Below are 14589 nucleotides of genomic sequence, written 5' to 3'. Positions count from 1 at the left end.
ATTAGCGAGGGCGCGGGCCGAAGTTTAAAAAAAAAATTAACCCTGCGGGGCCGCGGAGCGAGATTTAAGAAATAAAACGGTGGGGTCGCGGGACGAAAACACGCTTAAGCTAAGATATTTAGCATGAAACATCTTCTAATGGGTGTCTACCAAGTTTGTTCAAATAAGGACCCCTGGGGTTAAGATTGGTCTCGCACCGGAGGTAAATGATTTTCCTGATATGTGTATAGTAAAAACTTATAAAAAATATTTTAAAAGAGCTAGAGTTTAGATACTAAGCATGAGATATCTTTTAATGAGTGTCTTAAATAAAAGCCTGGCCGGACAAAATTGGCGCCGCCTCTGGGGGTCATTGTTTTTTCCAATATGTGTTTAGTAAAAACTTAAAAAATCTTCTTTTAAAAACCCCAAAGAGCTAGAGCATGAAATATCTTCTAAAGGGTGTTTACCAAGTTTGTTCAAATAAAAGTCCTTGGGTTATAATTGTCATCACCCCAGTGGCCTATATACAGGTGAGCGACTTCACGTCCATCATGGCCCTCTTGTTTATTTTTTAGATTCAATCCGCTTATTCAATCTAGCTTGAAAAAATCAGAATTTGCCGGTGTATGACCTTGGACCTTCTTCAGCAAAGCAGATTGCAATACTTGTATGTCTCAAGGTCGCCCACCTTGAGACATATTGCAATCTGCTTTGCTGATCTATGGCCATCGTGGTTCTCTTGTCCATGTCCCTATGGACTGCTGTATCAGCTACAGATGGTCTGCTGGTACATTTAATTGCCCATTAAAGCTTTAATAATTAAAATCAAAACAATACATAACCCAGTAAATGGAGGATTCAAACAGTCTAGAACATGGCCTGTTCTGTGGGAATGGTCTTATTTTTAACTTTCTTTAGTGGTTGTTTAAAACTGGTATAAATATAGCATCTTTAGATGATCAGCGTTAAATTTGTTGTTATACGTTTCTCTTTTGTAGCCTCTTCGCATAAGCCGTTTACAAAAATATTCAAAACACTGATTTTAGCCGTAATTACTAACTTAGAAACTTTACGGAAATATAAGCTCATTAAAGGAACTCCACTTGCGTTCAAAATCCCAACAATCCACGAATTTCTAATTTCTTACATAGTTCAGCTGGTGTACTTAAAACAAAAACATATGCAAAGGATAGTTATAAATAAGAAATATAGTCCGAAATAAATTGAAACTTTTGCGCCGTTCTAAGCCCGATTCGATTAAAAAGCGTTGCAACGCTTTTCAACTTTGGGTCATTTTTCATATTAGAACAGATATTCTTCAAAACGGAATGAGCAAACGGTCTGAAATATTGCCGATACTGGCCTAAATCTACATCAAATGGAAAATTGATCTTGAAATAATTAATTAATAATTAATCTTTGCAATAAATGTTAAAGTTTCAAGAAATTTTCAAAGTAGGTGCATATTTTCAATCGGTCCCAAGTTATGAAATTTGTAATAAAGTGACATTCAGCTATTTCAATTATAGTTCAAATCACTGACTCGGGGCCATGTACTAAATTTGCACATGTCAGCCTGTCTGATGACCTCAACTGTACGCAGTTTCATACCTATTGCACGCAATTGCCTGATAACTAAATAATTGCCTGAAGGTCACCAACAAATGTTTTCAGTTAATGCACAGCAAAGTACCTAAATTTAAATAATATTACTAAAGAACTGTGTTTATAAAGTTCCTCTTAAAATTCTTGCATATGCGCAAGATCATAGCTAAACTAATTAATAAGAAAATATTTTATTTGGGAATTAAATTTTATTGTTTTTATTGTATAATGCATTTTTGTTGTTGCTAAAACTCCTTCCAGATAGATCAACACAATGATTGAGTTCCACTACTTTTGACCATTTTATTATATAACTCTTAGTCACAACGTTACATGTGGACATTATCTAAAAGCTGCATGTCTCCAGATGAACCGAATAATTTAAAGAAAAAGAAACTTGAGACAAATGTACTAAGATTTTAAGAAAAGTAAAATGAGTCACGGAATAATTTACATGCTATGTGCGGTTAATTACTGATTTTTACAGTATTTATCACCTTATTTGTACTGCGTGACTAACGCAGTAAGGGTTATTTCTGCAAATTTTTACCTCTTTTTGGTCAATTACATAAATTGAAAGTGCCGTTTGCAATGTGTAAATTACATTCTTTGTTTACTTCACAAGATTTAGGTTTAAAATAAATTTTCAAAATCTTCACGATAATTTGTATAGAAGAATATAACTGACAAGTTAATTGTTTGATGAGGAAAATGCAACGATTGTTTAAAAGGAGAAAGCTTTCCTTTTTTAAAAAAAAAAAATTAGTGCATTTTTCTCGAAGCTGAATTTCTTAAATTTGGCTCATCTTGAGGCATGCAGCTTTAAGCCATCGCCTATTGCAGATCGATTTCGAAATTTGCTTCTCTAATAATGTATGTACATGTATATTAACGGCTTAGTAAGTTTGTAGTCTTCTTACATAATGCAATGTTATATGATATTACGAACTTTAATGATTTACATGTTCTTCTGTAGATATACATGTACATGAAGTATGCAAACAATGTTAACATGTACTGCATAATTTATGATAAAGAAATATCGACACATCAATATCGGATCTGTATATTTGTTGTATAGAGTATTGGGACATTCCCAAGACTTTGTCAAACAGTCAAAACAGTCAAACCTGTGCTGGAGGCCACTCCTGAAGAAATACGACACCAGGTGATGTGTAACTTGATTAAGTTCATTATAAGACCATTTTTTTACATTATTAATTTCAGCCAAAAGTTGGTTGATATGAGTATGAGTGACACCCTCACCAAATAAAAAGAAATTAAGAAAATAAAATAAAAAAATAAAAATTTAAAAAATAGCATTGTCCTTTAAAAACTGATATTGTATAACGAATTCGACTTTTTTTACAGACATATTTTTCCATGTTAAAATATTTAAATTGTACTACGCGACGAGATATTGTGCTATTTTGTGTATGGGCAATATCTACCCTCTAAAAACATCTCAGAATCTAGCTTTGGCACGTCAATATATTTTGACTATTAAAAGATAAACTTTAATGTATTAACATTTTCATGTTTAATTATTGAATTCTACATAAACGGTGCTATGGGTGTGGACGGTAGCTTGCACTTTTCAGTACCGTCTATGAACAGGCTCCTTCAAACCAAGCCTACAACATTTTCAATTTTGTTGTTTCGGACCTTCTTTATGGAATCCGTTTTTCTCCATTTTAATGGAAATTATGTGTTAATTTTTAACTAATCTTAAGACCAGTATTTCTGGGATATGAGCATTTACAATTTGACACCAGTCTGTATTATTGTCCAGTGTTTGTTCGGGCTGTTTGCGGGATTTGAAACAGCAAAATGTACATAATGAAAGACAGACCCTTTTATAATGAACTAAATGTGTTTTTTTTTCTTTTTTACATTTAATTATTTATAATTCATAATTAATAATATTAGACAAAGCATTTTAACCCTTTATATTTTTTTCAACTAAAGAGCTACGGTAAAAATCTGTAATATTAACACATAATCATACATACGTAAAAGATTTACAAACATTGTCTCGCTCAAAATAGAACAATGTACTGGTAGCCATTTCTTAAAGAGGGGAGACAATTGCGTACTATTTCATCAACTGTTCAAAACTCGATTGTCGTTCGCTAATATACTATTTCACGGAGAATAAGGTGGCGGTTCATCCTGAAATGTTTCACCGCACGGAATCACGTGTATTATTGCAGGCTGGTGTAAAGGTGGAGTTGGTGGTGGTGGTGATGGCGTGCCGGAAGACTGAGGTTGCGGTGAATATCTAGGTGGTATTATATCCGGTAATGGAAGTGCCGACGGGGTCAAGGGCGGCGTTCTTCTTGATTGCGGTGGAGACTGTGTGAGTGGGGGTGATGGACTCGGAGGTGGATAATGCATAGACGCAGGAGGCGGGCTTGGAGGTGGTGGCGGTGGTGTTCTCGTCGGTGACCTTGACCTTTGGTAGAAATTGTGGCCTGAAACTGGGGGTAGCACATACGGGGCCTCTCTTTCGTGGTAATTTAGCCCTGTAACTGGAGGTAACACATACGGGGCCTCTCTTTCTTGTCGCCGCCGACGGTTCTCATTTTCTGTATTGCTTTGTCTATTTCGTTTTCTATTCTTCTTACGTCGTTTTCGTATTCTATCTCTATATTGCTGTGTAAGATAATGTTGCAAATGAGTGGTAGAAAAATCTGGCTCTGGAAATGCCAGTCTGGGATCTGGATGACTATGATGATGATGGTGATGCGTTTCATTTTCAGTTATATTAGTCCCTGCCGTTTGTTCTGCTGCTATATAGGCTATTACATCGTCTGTATTGTCTACCATGTTAGAAATTTGATATTGAGCACGTGATAACATTTTCAGTCCAAAACTTGATGAAAATTTGCACACTATTGCCAAACCAATTGCACTGGTTAAAACTCCCACACATATGAACACTATGATAGTAATGGCGAGGCGGCGATTTTCTCGCGTCTCTATGTACGAACAATCGCTATTCAAACAAACGCCAGTAAAACTGACCACCAACACAGCGACCAGGTATCCAACATTGGTTGCAATCGCCATTAAACAATATGTCTGCATCTGTAATATTAAATTCAAATTGCTTTGAATATTTATAAGATTCAAACAAAACATGTAAATTTGTAGGACTTACTGGTACTTAGACTAAGCGCTCTCTTAAAGTCCCATATGTAGAAAAGTTGGTATGTTATGTTATACAATAGTGTTGTTTGGGGGTGGGGGATTATTAAACAACGTTTTACAAACAAGATTGTTATCCTTTTTAAAGACAACTTTTCATTAATAAACGAGAAGAAAAGATAGTTGACAAATATATTTTAAAGCTGCAAGCCTCTAGATGAGCAAAACTATATTTCAGGAAAATCAACATAGAGAATATTAATATGTACTAGGATTTTAAGAAAAGTAAACATATTTACAATTCAATAAATAAAATTGAAATAAAAATGAAAAATTACATGAATCTGGGGGCTTGCTGCTTTAAACCAGTAATGCTCCTCTATTAATAACCATGAAATTTACAAAAGAAATACTAATACAAATGTAGTACGAAACGCTATTCTGGTGTATAACTTACTATACATCCTATTTTTTCGGCTGCCTCTAACTTGTTAACACAATCTTTGCCACGAATGAACACTGCAAGCCCGAGTACTGCTTGAACAAGAACCTGAAACACAGAAAATATACTCGAACAATTATTATTTGGCATTGTCTTAACAGATCATATTTTATTTGTCCATATGAATTACAAATATCGATTAGAACCCTAGAATTTTATCATTTGAATAATTTTTTTTTATAAAATACGGTCAACTGTACAAAAAGCTCTGCTGGAGTGCTAAGCATGGCAAAATTATTAACTTGCCATTTCTTATAAACAACAGTTATTCCAGCTCTAAATTAGTATCAGTGCCAAAGTCCACTCTACCACTAATCTGTTTTTCTAAGTTAAAAATGACAAACTTTTATTGTGAAAGAAAGCTGCAATAATTTGACAAATGAATTGTCTTCTCTAACATATACTTACCATAGCCATTCCAATAAAAGCACCAGTGTAAAATGGAGGAATACCGTCCATGTAAGGTCCGTGTTTAAACCTTGAAACAACACCTAGGATCAGCAACAACACTCCAACTATACATTGACTAACACCAGTTATGTTGAGATAGCGGAGTGCCCGCTCCCTTTTCACTGAAAAATATTCATCAACAAATTATTCGTTTATTTTATCCAATATTATGCTTCTATTTTAAGTAGGTTTATTTTGTGCATGCACCATTCGCTCTTGTGGGATATACAAACATTTCTTTAATACAGGTATTTTTGGAGTATTGTTTTTTGTTGTTTTTTTTTCTTCAAAATTTAAATAATATTTTTTAAAGCAAATATATAGTTTGATACACTTTATGGCGACAAAAATAAACAGATAATGTATGAACTTTATTTATGCCTTCTACATGCAATGTAAATGTAAATGTATATGTATACAATTAATCTTTAAATTTCTCACGACTATATCTATTGTAATTTGCTTTGTTTTTGTGCACGTTGTCTCATATTCGATATTCCGATGTTGGAACAATATCACGCAGTGGTCACGTGATTCAATCTTCTTTGGCGACTTTCGAAACATGATACTATCATAGGTACACTCGGGTGATGATTTTATTTATATATATTTTTGTAAAATCTATGACATATTGATTTTAATTGTGATTAATGCACATTGTATTTGCTTTAATCACAGATAAAGAACAATGTTATGTTATCATTCATCAGCAATACAAATTTGTAGCTTCTAAGACTGCTATCCAGACCAACAGCAAAACCCGTATTTTCTCTTCAATATATGGTTTGATGGAATGGTGTTTACTATATGCATGTATACGCGCGCACACACACGCACGCACACACAATAATTTTAAAAATGTTTTTGTGTATCATTTCGAGTGATATAATTATTTCTAAACAATGAACATATTTCTATACTTCAATCGAAATGCTACCTAAATATATATTTGAAATTAATGTGTGTGTGCATGCATGTGTGAGAGCATGATAGTAAATAATGGATTGTTTTCTTAATATAATACGACCGTTTTCCTCAACAAGATGCCTTTTTCAGATGAGTAGATAAAATTAACTTGGCCTATAAATGTTTTAGAAAAGCAAAATTCTTTCATGACGCGAAAGCATTCGATCAGTTCGCAGTTTTTTTTGCGGCTCTAATTTAACACGTTTATATAAATAGCTGAACTTCTCATTTAGATTTACACTGGTAGATGAAAGTTATAAATTTCGTCCGTTTCAGATATACCGAAAATGTCCATGTTTTTACATGGCAATTATCATATCCAAATTTATATTACATTATATTTATACCTACAATAATCAAGAGGTTATGTTTTGCGGGAAAAAAGGAATTTTAATTCCAGTCTGCCCTCCTTGCTAGGTGTTATTTTTGCACTGTATATTAATAGAAAAATAGAAAATAACAGCAAAACAATGTTTGAACATGTGATACTAATGAAGAGACTCACTATTTTGATAAAGACACAAAACCAGTCCCGCAAGAAAGTTATATATTTACCATCTTCCATTTTGTGATTAATCCATCATACGCCCTTTTCTTCCATTCTTTCAAACACAATATCTACTTCCATTTTATCTTGATACACTTTTCTGTTATTCTGAATAATGTTTGTCCCTAAAGTTAAACTCTTCGGTATACATTGTTTCAACATGATTTACCTATATAAGATATACCCCCTTTATATATTTCTTTAATTAAAACGTATCAAATAATATCATTAAGTCAACTCCACGTCATTTGTACCGGGCCAGGTATAGTTTTAATACAATGCCTTTTTATCATAATAAATTTAATTAAATCTTTTCATCGATTAACACTTCATAGTTGGATGCGCTTGTTTTAATCGAATCATTTGAACAAAAAACTATTAAATTACTAATCTATACTATTGCTTATAAAGACAATATTTATCTACAAATATTTATAGCATGGTTTTAGCAATTTTATGGTGTATTATAGTTCAGGTACCTTTATATCGAGACAAAGCCATTGCCTATCCCCTAGTATCGTAGCATTTGAATATTTTAACATATTTTTATTGATGCCGGTGGTATGTTGTATTTTTCATCATGAAGTAAGTCTGTTTGTTTAAGTCGGAACTTCCGGTTCCTTCATTCGTACATGTAGATTCTTCTATACATATATAATACTATGATATACTTCTTGGGCAAAATTAATCCGCTGCGAATGCCTCTACCATATTGTAAAGCTTTTGATTTTCTGGTGTGGCTAAAGAGATCAAGCTTTTGTTGATCATCATCATCAAAATCATCATCGAAATCATCATTGAAATCACATAATCATGATTATTATCAGCAAAATCATCATCGAAATCATCATCATTGAAATCATCATTAAAATCATCGTAATCTTTATCATCGTCACCATCATCATATCAACATCATCATCATTATCATTATCGTCATCTTTGCTTTCAGATTTAACTTACATCTACAGTAGAAGAAACGACCCCAGGAGCTACTCTGAGCAATACTCCAAAGCATGAGGAAAGTACCCCGGTTTTGAAATATATGAATGCATATACAACTTTGCAGGTTATTTACCACTTAAGATCAACATCTTAAGCCAGGCAGTCAAAACTCATACACAGAGGGACACGGAGTCGATTTCTTTTACAATGAGTGTCTTTTAGCACTCTTGACCCTAGATATTAAGGTGACAGTTACCGTCTGAAGATAGCACTCAATTAAAACTGTAAACAATGACTAGTGCTGTTCGGAGATCACACATTAATCGAATGCTGTGCCCTAAAATGAAAGTCTCGGCAAAAATATCTTTTATCTACTTATGGATGAGCATATTTCTTTGGAAATGAGAGCTGGTGCACCTCTCTTTGGCCTTTATCAACAATGATCTATAAAATGTGTTGCTCGAACTGAGTGCATACACTGCGAAATGTGTTCCTCAAATCTGGTGTAATGATATGCACATTCAGCACCTAAATTCAAACCCTGACACTAATATCTCATACTGGGTTGATGCTGAGTCTACAACCTTGAAAGTTGTTGCAGCTCTATATCCGCCCTCGGTAAAGAAGGCTGTATACCAGTATTAAACGTAGAACGTATACCGTGCGTTTCGACGATGCCCTATAGCCCATACACCAAGATCTTATCAGAACTGAATGCATATGAGCCGCGTCATGACAAAACCAACGTAATGCGTTTGCGACCAGCATGGATCCAGATCCGCGCAGTCTGATCAGGATCCATGCTGTTCGCTATCAGTTTCTCTATGCGCAGGCTGGTCTGGATCCATGCTGGTCGCAAACACATTATGTTGGTTTTGTCGTGACGCGGCTCATATAAGGAAACTGCATATCATGAAACACATTGTGCGTCCCCCAAGTCTAAACCCTAAACCCAGGCACAACTATGTTAAACATGACGATATATAATTCATTGGATGACGTTATAGTTTTCAGATGATACTGGATGTCCAAAAACCTATTTGAATTGTCATTTGAATAAATTTGTATTCAATTTTATTCCAGTTCCTCAACACTTCCCAATTTATAATCGGTATGTTAAACTCTCTAGTCGGTGCACATATAATAATCATCATCATCATCATCATCAACATCATCATCATCATCGTCGTCGTCGTCGTCGTCATCATCATCATCATCACCACCACCACCATCATCATCGTCATCATCATCACCACCATCATCATCGTCATCATCATCACCACCATCATCATCATGATCATGATCAACATCATCATTTTTAACATTTTTTGCTTTTGAAACAAACTGACCGGCTAAATGTCATACTGTAGTTTTTTTCATTTTCTATCTACATTGGAAAGAAAACGACTTATAGACCTCCCCTGAGCAACACTCCATACATGAGTGATCACCTGAGTTAAGGGGGTCCGTACTCTCAGTGTCTTTCTGTATCAAAAACGAAATGATAACACAAAAGCAAATGAAACTATATATTTATTGTTTATAAATTTATATTGGAAGTACATACGTTACATAAAAGCTTATCAAAATAACATTTTTTACAATAATTTATAAAGGAAATCATTTTATGTAAATGTTTCTTTCAATAATAAAAATATACTCTAAAGTAAATACAATTTTTATAAGAAAATCTGTGACGTGTTAAAATGATGTTGTATTGTAAGTTAAACACAAAACAGGACTTTGGTAAAAACTGAGAAGTCTTAATATGTGAGATACATTTATGAAACAACTCATTTAGAAAGGATTTATAGGTCACTGTAAATACACAGATTTACATATGTTTGTTTTGTTTGGTTTTGTTTTCTGCCCACCAACACAATATAGGTCATATGGCGCCAAAACAGGACAGATGATTTTGCCTAACCTTTGGTGTTACAAAAACACCAGGAGTCAAAGTCACCTCACCTGCTAGAGCTTAGAGATGCAAAGACTCCAGTAATTTGAAGATCGCCTCAAACGATCTCAAGGTTAATGCAATTCTTATGCCTCAACTGTTAAAAGCAACTCCTCAGCCACTAGGGGCTAGCTTGATATATATCATTTAAGTGTTCTTAAGTGACATTTTTTGAGAAGAATTAATATCTTTCTTGAATTGAATGACAAGAATGTGTACGAAATTTAACACTGTTCTCGTTTTTTATCACATTTTATGTTTATATAAAAAGAAACACAATTATTGATAAAACTTATCATCATGCATTCTGTATTTTCTATTACTAGTATGTAAATGATCCTTGTGTTTTATAATAAAATATTCATATTAAACCAGTTGCATCAATGTCCATAACAAAATACGTGATACCAAAACATTATAACGAAATCTTGTTATATGGATATAACGAATTTCGGATATTTCGAAGCAAATTTCCATGTCCCTAGAAATTCGTCATAAGCATGTTTCGTTGTATCTAGATGTTGGTAAAGACTGTAAATCTTTACCTAGTAAACAACATCACCATACACTATATTTCAAATTTACCTCTGCTCAATATTATACATGTATTTCAACTTATGTTCATGTGTGTTATATTACTTTACTTAGTTATGTCCACTGACATGCTATTTTTTTCTTTTCTATGTTTGAAATTTTTGGGACATCATTAAAATCAAAATGCCCATGGGTTTAAAAACCTATTATAAAAAATAAAATTTCAATTTTAAAAATCAGTACCCGGGCCAAATTGGGTATTTCCCAACCCCCAAAATTTAAAACCGATACTTTTTCCCCCAAATCGGTAGTTTGGGCCCCTGCTTCCCCCGGTTTTTTTTAAATTAAAAAAAAAAAAGAAAAAAAAAACCCTTTAAAAAATGGGGGAAAAAAAATTAAAAGTAGGCTAAAGATATGACTAATGCTTAGATCTGATTCGAATTTTCCCCTAAAATTACAGTGTATAAAGATCTACTTTCCCGGAAAAAGAGAAATGTACAAAATTAAAAAAATCTAAAAGCCCCCAAAGGGGAAAAATACCCGTAACCGGGAAATAGCATGTGCGTTTTAAAGGGGAAGACATGGTAAAGTGATTTTCTTTTCGTAACCCTTTTTTTTGTGGTATACCCTTTTTAAGAATGAAAAAGTTTTATAAACAAACGTATACATTCGTTTATCTATTTTTAATACTTGAAAAAATAATTTATTGTAAACATTTATTTTTAAAGATAATGGCCCAAAAATATAAATTATATCGTAATCGTTATTTAAACACTATTTTAAACCAACCAAAAATTTCCCAAATTTAACTTTTAAATTTAAAAATATTTATAAACTTAAAATAATAAAATCAAAAAATTAAAAATACTGTTTTTTTTAGTTACTTTGTTTTAAATGGTTTTTTGATTAGGGTTTTTTGTTTTTAGAAAATACGGAAAATGGAAAAATGGCGCCAACCAAAAAACCTTTCGTAACAAAAATTGTTCCTAGCTTTTTTGGTTTTCAAAATTTTTAAAGCTTTAAGTTTTAAAGCTATGTTTCCATTACTAAAAAAAGAAGGAGTTTAAAGGAACCCAACCGTTAATTTTATCTTTTTATAAACAGCGGTCAAACCCAATTTCCCCAAAAGGCTGCAAAAAAATTAAAAAGAATACATCTTTTCTTTGGGGCGGGATTTCCCGTGTTTTTGGGAATTTTGTTCTTTTTGGCCAAAAAATTGGAACAAAAAATTTTGGGGCCCTTTTAAACCCAAAATTTATCATAAAACATTTTGAAACCAATTTTGTAAATTAAAAATATCAAAATTTCAGGTAAAATACAGGGAAATTTTCCAATAATTATATGCATCTCGTTAAAACGGTTGCCGTAGCGTAAAACCCAATTGCCCTTTGCAATTTTTTTAATATAAATTGGGATTTTTTTTGCAAAAAATAAAAAACGAGACATCAAAACCACGTGAATTTGGGAAAGGGGGAAAAACTAAATTTTAAATAATTTAAATTTGTTTTTTTTAGGGTTTTTTTGAAAAGATATTAAAAAATTAAAAAGCCCTTTGGGAAAAAAATTTTAAATTAAAACATATTAATGCAATATTTCTCACTATTTGCATCACAAATAATATGTTTCAAAAGGTGTGTAAATATGTAATTTGTGAATGTAATCTGATTCACTTTAAACATACATGTCTAGAAACTCTATCAGATGCATTGCATATAATTATAAGGTATTGCAGAAAAAGAAAGAAAATTCGAAATACATGTACATATATTTATCACGTTTCAACTTACCTAAAATGAAAAATGGTATATGCCCGACGTACTGTACCAGTCTACCAAACGTAAAAGAACACGCGGCATCAACAACCCCATAACATATCATAACAAAGCCAACATTCCAAATACCAACCGAACAACTGATATATGACTGAAAACAGACACAAAAGAAAAAGAAAATATATTTAAAGGGACTCCACTAAAGTTTTATTTTGACATGACAGACATGGACTTTTGATTTTATGTTTCCAATTTTTTTAAGGGCTGGATTAAAAAACTTGTGTGAAATTTCAGATTTATTCAAAACACTTTTTTCCCGGAAATTTATTTCCTAAAATTTAGAAAAAAAGACCAAAAATTGAAAAAGCCATTTCCAAAAAATCCTTTAAAAACGGATTTTAAATAAAACAAAATATACGTTTTAAATTTTATTTTGGATTGAATTTTCTAAATATTTTTTTGCCCAATTTTTTTTCCCTTTTTTGGTTTGGAAATGGCCTAAGTATCTTTGGGGTTAAAACAAATTTCAAAATTTAAATTTTTTTGGGGTTTGGGTAAGGGTTGGGGTTTTTTAAAAATAAAAAATTTGTTTAAAATTTCCCTTTGGAAAAAAATTAAGTTTGAATTAAAAAGGGGCAATTTAAAATTAAAACTTTAAATTTTTGGCTTAAAGAAGGGTTTTTTTAAATTTAAAATTCATTGTGGTTAAAACAATTTAAAACAAATGGGTCAGCTTTTTTTTGTTTTTTAATTTAAGGGTTTTTTTTAAATTTTCCGTTTATAAAAGTTTTTTGGTTGGGTTTTTCGTGGGAACCGCCCCCCAAAAAGGCCCTTTTAAAATTTGGAAAAACATTTTTTAAACATTTGTTTTTTTATAACCCCTTTTGTTTTTTATTTTTAAATTTTTCGGCAAAAATTTTTTGGGGCTTTTGGTTTTCCCCCTTTTTGGGTAATTATTAAATTTTTTAAAAAACCCTTTCCAATTACTTTTTTTTAAAAGGTTTTCATTCTTGTTAAAGGGTTTTTAAAAAACCCTTTTTTTATTTCAAAAAAACCTTGTTTTTTCCGATTTTTTAAAACGATTTAAAAAATATTTTAAAATTTTTTTTGTTTTTTTTTATTTTTGATTTTCCCCAATTTTTTTAAAATTTTTTTTAAAAAAAAAAACTTTTGTTTTTTTTGAGAAATTCCGGGAAAAGGTTTTTTTAAAACTTTTTTTTTCCCTTTTCTAAGAATTTTTTTTAAACCGGGGCCAAAAACATTTTTTAAAAATTATTCCCGTGTTTAAAAATAAGTAAATTCCCTTTTAATTAAAAAGTTTGGTTTAAAAAATAAACTTGGGTTTTTTGGAATTTTTGGGGAAACCAAAAATTTTTGTTTTTATATTTAATTTGTTTAACCCATTTTTTAAAGGCTTTAAAAATTTTTTAAAAAAACCAAAAATTTCGAAAAGGGTTAAATTTTTTCTTACCCCCTTTTTGACAAAAAATTTTTTGGGTTTTCGTTTTTCACAAAAACAAAAAATTTTTGGAAACTTTTTGGGGGTTTAAAAATTTTTTAAACATTTGTTGTATGAATTTAAGGAAAAATTTAACAGTTTCTATGCAAATTTTATTTAATTTAGGGGGTTGTTTGAATTTTTTAATTTGCATTAAAAAAAATGTTTAATTTTAAACATTTAAATTTTTTCCTAAATTTTTTTATTTGCCGTTTGCCAACAATTTTTTAAGGTTTAAAACAATTAAAATTGGGAAAAAAAAAATTTTTCGGGGGGCGGGGAAGGGTTTTATTTTAAAAATAAGGGCAAATTTTAAAAAAGAATTTTTAAAAGGTTTTTTTAAAATTTAAAAAAAAAAGGGAAATTTTCTTTTTTAAAAAGATAAGGGAAAATTTTAAAAAATGTTTTGGGTTCCAAAGGTGTTTTGGTTTTCCATTTTTTTTCCACTTTTGGGGGTTTTTTCTTAAAATTTTTAAAAACCAAAAATTTTTTTTTTTGGGGTTTCTTTTTTAAATTTAAGATATTCACAAGAGCAAATAATTTTAAAAATAAAATTTTTAAATTAAATAAATAAAAAATTTAAACTAAAAGGTTATGTTCCCTTTTTTTTAAATTTTTTGATTTAAAATTGTCAAATTTTTTTTACCCAAAAATACTTTTAGAAAAAAATTGGGTTTTTCCCAA

General features: G+C 31.4%; 1 protein-coding gene across 1 annotated transcript; it reads right to left on the bottom strand.

Annotated features, from left to right (window-relative positions):
• Positions 1–3470: 3470 nt before the first annotated feature.
• On the bottom strand, positions 3471–7458 carry LOC132745045 (uncharacterized). The gene is made up of 4 exons (XM_060733880.1): positions 7211–7458; positions 5648–5811; positions 5195–5287; positions 3471–4677 (listed from the first exon to the last, which is right to left on the bottom strand). Exons 1-4 carry the CDS (start codon positions 7218–7220, stop codon positions 3733–3735), a joined length of 1212 nt encoding a protein of 403 aa, XP_060589863.1. The 5' UTR covers positions 7221–7458; the 3' UTR covers positions 3471–3732.
• Between the last annotated feature and the right edge of the window lie 7131 nt (positions 7459–14589).

Source organism: Ruditapes philippinarum, unplaced genomic scaffold (genome assembly GCF_026571515.1).
Source record: "Ruditapes philippinarum isolate M1 unplaced genomic scaffold, ASM2657151v2 ctg3648_1_1_1_1, whole genome shotgun sequence".
NCBI lineage: Eukaryota > Metazoa > Mollusca > Bivalvia > Venerida > Veneridae > Ruditapes > Ruditapes philippinarum.
Note: the sequence above shows the minus strand (reverse complement) of the source record. Positions and strands in the feature narration are given on the sequence as shown.

What these genes read in the sequence shown, in the direction of transcription:
- LOC132745045 (XM_060733880.1), bottom strand. An exon ending in CTTTTATTGGAATGGCTATG is followed by an intron (nt 5,288 to 5,647) that starts GTAAGTATATGT and finishes TCTGTGTTTCAG; the next exon opens with GTTCTTGTTCAAGCAGTACT. An exon ending in CCGAAAAAATAGGATGTATA is followed by an intron (nt 4,678 to 5,194) that starts GTAAGTTATACA and finishes TTAATATTACAG; the next exon opens with ATGCAGACATATTGTTTAAT.